Below are 8,698 nucleotides of genomic sequence, written 5' to 3' on the forward strand. Positions count from 1 at the left end.
ATAGGGATAGCTATAACTTCAGGCCTGGTACCCCAAATTATTATTAACAAATACAATAACAAGTCATATTGTTCCCAGACAATAAAGCAAGCTACTACAGTAAAAAATATTTTATTTAGAAAATGACTATTCATTTGAAAATAAGTTTAGGAAATCCAGTGATATAGGTAAATAATCAATTGGGTTAAAGTGCAAAAATACAATTAGATATATATGTACAAAAATAACATTGGAATGTGATACTACGGAAGGAGAAAAAAGGTTGGCTATGCAAACATGGCTTGAATCATTTTAAGAATGTTTACAAAAAAAACATTGCAAAAGAGATGGCCTGTCCTGTTTTTATGACATCTTTAGATCAAAGGTGTCATTCTTAGGGAGCAGCAATAAAATCGATTTATTTTCTAATTGATGTTTCAGATAAATCTGTTTATGCATGTCAAACGTATTCACAATCACTACCCCCCTACTTTTAGGTTTTTAACTGAGAATGGAAGCATGGCACATCATAAATATCCTCTGCAGACATTCCCAAGTGAACAGGAAAACATACATGTATGTATATATATATTTAAATATATATACATATATATACGCATACATGTATTTGTATATGTTTATTTGGCTGGTGATACATTTCTTCCCAGAGCAATCTTCCCATGTTGTACAAAACCACTCGACCATTAGGAGAGATGTTTGCCACAGTTGAGATGATGAAGGAGAAGTCTTGGCTTGTGGTAGATTAAAGATAGTTAGCAGTTCTCTTTGGATTCATTTGGTTTTTCCAGTGTCCCTGTCTCTTAAAAAGAACAAAACAAAAAAAAGAATCACTTGATCTTGGCCGGCTTTAGTTCCTTGACTTGCATGTGCAGCGTCTTGTGCACGGCCAGAGTCCTTGACTGGCAGAATCCTTTGCCGCACTCCTGGCATTTGAACGGCTTTTCCTTGGAGTGAATGTACCTTATAGGGGAGACCAAGGGAAAAGCTGTCAGTGATTTAAAATAACATTTTTTAAGCCACCCCCCCTCCTCGCACAAGATAACCCCTTCTCACCCCACCCACACCAGCACACACACACACACACACACACACACACACACACACACACACACACACACACACACACACACACACACACACACACTCACACAGACTTATTTGATCCCCAATACTTTCACACCTCGCTAACACCTACTGTTGCACCTTCTGACGCCACATCTACCAGTCTTAACACACTCACACCGTCTTAATACACACAAACACACACACATGTCTTAATACACACAAACATCACAGACACAAACAGACAAACACACACACTTTAACGCACAGCCTTTTTACACCTAAACCATCTTAATACACACACGCGACTGAAAATACTCCTCTACGAAGAGCCGCTAGACATACCCTAAGTGCTAACAGTGTGATAATACTCCTTTCTCTCGAAGGACGAATTTCTGACCAAAAATGATTGACAATTACTGAAACCGCCCATTGGCGTTTCGAGCGATGGGTGAACAAGCCTGCTCTTACCGGTGGTCTCGGAGGTGGTCCTGCCTCCGGAAGGCCTTGTGGCAGATGTCGCAGGTGTAGGGCCTCTCGTCTGTGTGCGTGCGCTCGTGGATCAGCAGGTTGTAGGACTTGGTGAAATGCCGGCCGCAGAATTTGCACACAAACTCCTTCTTGGTCTTGGAGGGCAGCCGGCCGCGGGGGGGCTTGCGCTCGGGCGAGGACGACGACGTCAACTTGGCCACGTCCAGCAGGCAGCCCAGCCCGGCCACCACCCCCGCGGAGGACCGCTTCAGGGGCGCATTCTGCAGCGCGGCTGCGGCCGCCGCCCCGGCCACACTCAGGTCCTCAGCCTTCAGCGGGTCCTCCTGGGTAGCGGCGGCGGCCAGGTTGGCAAAGTCAAAGCGGGGCTTGCTCTTGGAGCCGCGCAGGCCGGTGGTCGCCCCTGGCTCCTGCTTGGGCTGCAGCAGGTGGGGGAAGATGGGGATGGCGGTGGAGGCCATGGCGGCGGAGAAGTGGGCGGGCAGCTTGGCGATGGCGCAGCGCGGCAGGCCCAGCGGGGGGTAGCCCAGCGTCCACTGGTGGAGGTGGATGGCGTGCAGGGCGCTGAAGTTGTAGAGGCCCGGGAAGTGGTCGGCGGCGGCGGGCAGGTGGAGGCCCGTGGTGGAGCTCTGCAGCAGGGAGTAGTTGGCCAGCTGGGCCAGGGAGGGGTGTAGGGGGACTGGAGCCGGGAGCGTCTTGCTGCCCATAGCTGCTGCAGTCACCTGGACGTTCCTACTGAGAGAGAGAGAGAGAGAGAGAGAGAGAGAGAGAGAGAGATTAGTTTCATACTGTTTGTATGTGTACAGAAGATTGATATTTTAGGCCTGTCATTTATTGTTTCATAAGTATCTAGCTCTAGGTTCATACAGACAGATACACACACACACACACACACACACACACACACACACACACACTATGCAGATAAACACAGACACGTCTTATCTTGAATCCAATACACATCAAGTACACATCTTGACAATGGAGCTGAATGGCCCTCAGTTATCAGCAGCAGGAGAGCAGCATGTCACCGGCCCCTGGATTAGAGCCACAGATAGCTCTCTGCCGGGCAGTTCCTGGAGAGCTACAACATGTAGGCCTGTTTCTCAATGTTACGCTCTTTCTGCTGCATGTTTGATCAGCAGTTACACTAACCACCCACTCAAATACCTTCACAGTCCTATCAGGAAAACCCCATGGTAAAATATATATTTATTAATTCACATAACTACAATGCAGTCCAATGTGTTTCAAATCAGAATCACAATGTAAATAATTAATTTAACAATAGTAAGGAATGTAGTTTGTTTGTCTCAGCGCACAGTCCACTTTATTGTGGTACTGTTCTTACCGTAAGTAATACATATGACACCTGTATTACTTGCCAGTATGAACAGTAACACACAAGGCATTTAGACAATCATAAGACAACTGAACTCGCTACTCAAGTTCTGTCATAAGTTACATGGTTTCATTTTGACTTGATATATCATATATCCGATCCTTGCCATCCTGTGTGTGTGTGTGTGTGTGTGTGTGTGTGTGTGTGTGTGTGTGTGTGTGTGTGTGTGTGTGTGTGTGTGTGCGTCCACACACACACAGTTTCTCTGCACACACACACAAACCCACGTGCACTCACACATGCTGTACACACACACCAACATGCACAGAGGCCAAACGTGTGTCGGTGAAGGTGAACACAAAACAATTGGCAGGCTGACATTCATGAAATACGCGAGCGAGAGAAGACAGTGGCATTCTGTGTTTGGTGTGGGTGTTTCCTTTTCATAAAACATGCCCGGGGCTGTCTGAGAGCAGGTAAACAGAATGACAGCATTCAGACCCAGGAATACCAGAGCGCTGTTAAATCAAGTTTGATAAGTAGGACTAACAATAGACAATAATGTATCTTTGTATCCAGGGAGACTTTGACAGACAGGATCCATTGCAGGAAAGTTTTGCCATCTTGGCTCATCTGACAGATCTGGAGGTGGAATATTTTTTTTCTATTCTGATTTTCTTTTACTTACAACCTGACCTGAAATCCATGAGTTTAGACAGAGTACTCACTTATTGTTCTCCTCTGCTGAGACTGAAAGCTCATATATTTTGGGGATATCTTTTTCTTTGTTCAATGTTTGAACCAGTCATTCAAAGGTATATCAGAGATATGCTTTTCCAACGGCTGAACATTAAACAGTGGATCACTTCAATCGAAATAATGTCATATCATCTAATCTTTTTTGAGACATGAGATAAATACATTTTTTCCTAGCTGATCTGAATTTCTACATTATTGTCCACTAAATTGCATTACTTAAACATTGTAGGCCTATGCTAATGAACCCACGTTTGAAGTGACCAAAGAAAAAACGTGATACATTTATCCATTCATTAAAACCATTACAATGAGTCCAGGAGCACACAGAAGTAAAAATCATTAAGTCTGAAACAAAAAAACAAAAAAAACTCTGGATGTTAAGCTCAAAAAGACCCCTGCAGTGTGTTCTGTTCTGATCATGACGCAGAAGTAATTGACTTTTACTTAGGAGGTCATTAGTGGAGATAAGCACTTGCTCCTGAGCCGTCTCATATCCTTAACCCTTTGATGTGTCTGCATACCAATGGCCGCATAAGTCCAAACAGCGATGTGGCCCGGCTCTTTGGTGAGCACTGTTACATGTAACGCCTTCCGAGGGGCCTCTGCGCGCTCGGAGCTGTCGAGGTGTGCGCCGCCGCATGAAGGTGAAACACCTCAGCAGCAGGCATGATCAAATTAGGGTGAAGCGTGACACGAGCTTGTCCTAGACATTTCAATTACAAAGTCACCTATATTAAACAGTATCAAGGCTGCAAACTAATTTATGAGTTCTACACCACTGATCCAGATAGTCTGTGTGTGGAGTGCGGAATTCGCAGGCGCGCAATATGCGGTGAAAAGACCAATATGCAACGATGTTAACGGATCAGCCTTCCCCCACAAACTGGACACCTTTCGTTCACTTACATTATTCTTATTTTTAAAAATATAACAAGACATTGCAGTGGTTGTGATTTTTGATGCCGTGCGTTGGTGTAGCAGGCCGACAGCCTGGATCAGACTCAAAGGCCGCTATATTTGGGCACGACCACATCTCCACTGAGGTGATGAACAAAGGGCAAAGGGTTCCCCTTATCACACCTGGCTATCTCTCTCGCTGTCTCTCTCTCTCTCTCTCTCTCTCTCTCTCTCTCTCTCTCTCTCAACACTCTCATCGTTGAGCTGCATGACACGACCGAGGCTCATGGTAAGCCACTGCAATTGAGTCTAAATCAGTTACTTTAGGGCCTAGACAGGCGTGCGCTAAGTTGACATGTGGAGCCAATACAGCGTAAAGATTGGCTTCAAAACGTTGACTCGCAGCCTGTGTAGCGGCTCTGCAGGGGTGTCTAACGGGATGTGTATTGGCCGACTTCAGAGCGCTTCCCTCGTTAATACTTGCGGCAATTAGTGAAAGCTTTGTGGGCTCTTTTGTTCACTGAACTGAGCCTGCAGGCCCGTATAGGAAACAGGCAATCCATGGGGCAACTGGTGTTGTATGCAATGGTTTGAAGACAAACTTTTTTGATGGCTTTAAAAAACAATTCAGTTTTTAAAGTCGATGAAAGGATATGAGGAGATTTGTTAGGGAGCATATGAAAAAATGCTTCAGTTTAAACCAGGAAAAAAAATAATCGTTTTCAACAAGAAAATATTTGCCTAATAGTGGTAGGCATAGCCTATATTTAATCATTACATTTATTAATCGTCAAAGTGGCGTTAAAAAGAACGAATGTTTGAAGATAAATGGCATGAAATCTTCAGACCATTTTTCCCGAAATAATTTGATCAAGGTCTCATGTTAAACAGCTATTTAAAAGACAACTATAATCAGATCAAATGGCTGGTTATATAATATATATTATATGGCCTGTTCAGAAAATGTTCACATTTTAAAAAAGAGATATAAACCACCATGGCCTGATGGAGTTCATCTACCAGCAGGAACATGGGTATTTCCGTGAAAATCTATAGTCAGCCATTTCAAACAACAGTATTGGACGACAAATGAAAATACATAATAATAAACATGACATTATTTAAACTCTAGTCCCTTTAGCTCTCACGTTCTGGAGTGGCTCGCATCTGAAAGGTCCCACCTGTTGCAGGACAGCCCGTGCACCTCTCCGCTAGATTCACTCAGTGGCCCATGTAGGCTTGTCCTAAATAATATTATGATGCATATTATGCTATTGAAGATGGTCTATAATGCAAATCCAAAGCAGAAGGAATAAAACGACACAATTCCCAAACCCCTTGGAAACCCTGACATCGCTGTTAACCTCAAATCCACGGTCACGCTATGATATTTGTCAAGTTAACATCTCTCAAACACAATACCATGTTTTAGCGATTTGTCCTTTCACACCCACAAATGTTTTACTTCAATAGACGAAAAGATATTGTAAATCTTCTTACCAAACAAAAAAGGATGACCAGGACGACTTTGCAAAAGTTAGACGTCCCGTTGAAGAAGTTGAAATGGCTTTGGTGCTTGGGTTTCTGAAATACTGTTGCACGCTTTCTGTCTCAGACTGTAAAAGACGTGCGCATGATCAATCCGAAGCTTCTGCAGACGAAGAGCATGTCACCAATAGATGCAAACGAGAAGGACTTCCAAACACTGCGTTGCGCGCAACCCAGGGACGACCTGAATCTGTTCTGCGGTCAGGACTCCAACCTCCTCTTTAATGCAACCAAAGCCCTACACCCACATGCGCGTCACTCAGCCAGCCCCCATAGGCCACACGTTCTGCAGGGGTCTCCTCTCGCTCCGCGCTGCACGGTTACACGACTGTAATGTAAAAGGATAAGGCATCGTCGCTTTACGCACCACATGTTATGAAACAACCTCAGTCTGAATCCCTGTTTACATATTAAAACGTTCTGCGGTCTCTGTTCAAATAAGCAGACACACACACACACACACACACACACACACACACACACACACACACACACACACACACACACACACTCTACCTCAGAACTAGTAGGCCTTCACTGTAAGCAGAGCGGTATCAGACACTGTGATTTAAAATATATATATATATATATATTACTGCGATTATATTTAGTATTAAGAATAAAATATGTTGTAATCGAACAAGAACATATTGAATCCTTTTATATTGTTTTAGTGTCATTATTATTATTATTATTGTTGTTATTATTATTATTATTATTATTATTATTATTATCATTATTATTATTATTATTGTTATTTATTAAGTTAGTAGTAGGCCTAGTAGTAGTTTATTTTAATTTTCTTACTATTTGTATGTAGGCTTACTTCTTAATAATAATAATAATAATAATAATAATAATAATAATAATACATTACAGCATGCCAAATAACATTTACATTTATTGAAGTGATCTTTAAGGAAATTACAGAGCCCACCAGGCATATTATAATCGTTTATTTTACGAGTAATTTTTAGGAATCATGTCATAACCCAACCTAAGAGTTGTGTGTTGGGCTTTGTATGCTGCCATATTTGACTGCCGTTTGACTGGGATGTTTGGAGTCAGCTGGGACATTAAAAAGGTCCCTCACGGCAGACCCTCAGGTCTCTCAGAGACTAACTGCCCCCTATTGGCTAAATGCCCTTTCTACCTCATCTGAACCGCTTTTTCATTCATCCCAACTGCTGGAGTGTCGGGATCGCACTAAATCATTGGTCTGTTCTCAGGGGTTTCAATCGGACCTGGCAATTCACTGACAAACAGGCCTTTTCGTGGAGCTCTGTATTTATTTTGAGTTTTCAACCATAACAGCGATCATGGATCATGGCGAGACCATGGTCATAAAGGAAACCAATATGCTTCTGTTAACTTGGTGGGAGTCTGCAAAACATTCGACTGACAATATTTAAGGGGATTACATTGGCGGAACTTCTGTTGTTTTATGAGAAAACCTGGCAGAATATGTTCAACCTGACTGGAGGAGAGAAGGCTAGCCGACAAGTTTTAATTAGTGCAACCATAAAAGTGAATCATAGATGTTGCCACAGAAGTCTGTCAACGGGCACGTGTGTGTTCTTGCGTGCTTGCGTGTGCGTGTGCGTGTGCGTGTGCGTGTGTGTGTGTGTGTGTGTGTGTGTGTGTGTGTGTGTGTGTGTGTGTGTGTGTGTGTGTGTGTGTCTGCCTGTGAGCACATGAGCGCGCGTGTAGTCAAAACACTAGTCCAACAAGTCATTGACACATTGTTTTCCCTAGGCAGCGGAAAACAATCACTTCATAGCATTGGTCACGTTGGGCTATGTGAGACGGATTTAATTACGCACGATTACGCGGTCGCTTACCAGCGCATGCGTATGGGAGCTGTCCTTACGTAGGCTACACAAACACGATATCACCGCCCACTTCAATTTCCGCCTCGGACGTCCCATCCAGAAGATAACCAGTGGCTCTGCTCTGAAGCCATGTTTACAAACCACTCACACGTATTGGACAAGCTATTTACGAGTGGGGGTCAGGAGGGGGTATCACAGGAGGATAAAGTGTAATGGCCCGACTCCCTTCAATCTCAAAGGCAATGGGTTCAATTCCCCATGTCCTCACCCTACCTCGGCATCGCCAGATACCTTTCCCATAGGCCTAACCTAAAATTTATTTATCTTTAGGTGACTTGACTATTTGTTTGTATTGTGGCGAGCAGCGCGGGAAGGACGAATCGGAAGCCCAGGTTAAGCGGTTATGCAAATCTCGCGCCCCTTACACCGCACGACTACGAGAGTTGCCTTTAATGAACACACACACGACACACCAAAACACACTCAGCATAACTAATTAACATAGAATAATAACTCAGTACCACACAGTAACGCTAACCCACCCATAGACAAACAACCCCACACAAGGACCTAGGAGGGCACCAGAGGTCCAACTTGCGATGGTCCTAACCGCCCCCCCCCCCCCCCCCCCCCCCCCCCCAACAGCCAGGATCGCCGAAACATAGCCTATATAAAACGGATGACTGTAGGGCCTGTCCTAGAAGCACAGAGAGTCGATCATTTATAATAATGCAATAATAATGCAATAAGATGTATGGAATTAGATATA

The 8,698-nt window shown here is 43.9% G+C and overlaps 1 protein-coding gene across 2 annotated transcripts; it reads right to left on the reverse strand.

Moving 5' to 3' along the window:
- Positions 1-232: 232 nt before the first annotated feature.
- osr1 (odd-skipped related transcription factor 1) lies at positions 233-6,268 on the reverse strand. Of its 2 annotated transcripts, none has more exons than XM_079752085.1 (3): positions 6,050-6,268; positions 1,534-2,283; positions 233-960 (listed from the first exon to the last, which is right to left on the reverse strand). In XM_079752085.1, the coding sequence occupies exons 2-3, from the start codon at positions 2,256-2,258 to the stop codon at positions 828-830; spliced, it is 858 nt and encodes a 285-aa protein (XP_079608211.1). In that variant the 5' UTR covers positions 2,259-2,283; positions 6,050-6,268; the 3' UTR covers positions 233-827. The 2 variants fall into 2 exon arrangements, with proteins under 2 accessions (XP_079608211.1, XP_079608210.1); XM_079752084.1 differs by having other exon boundaries at positions 1,534-2,286.
- Positions 6,269-8,698: the final 2,430 nt, after the last annotated feature.

This window comes from Pollachius pollachius, assembly GCF_949987615.1.
Source record: "Pollachius pollachius genome assembly, chromosome: 15".
Taxonomy (NCBI): domain Eukaryota; kingdom Metazoa; phylum Chordata; class Actinopteri; order Gadiformes; family Gadidae; genus Pollachius; species Pollachius pollachius.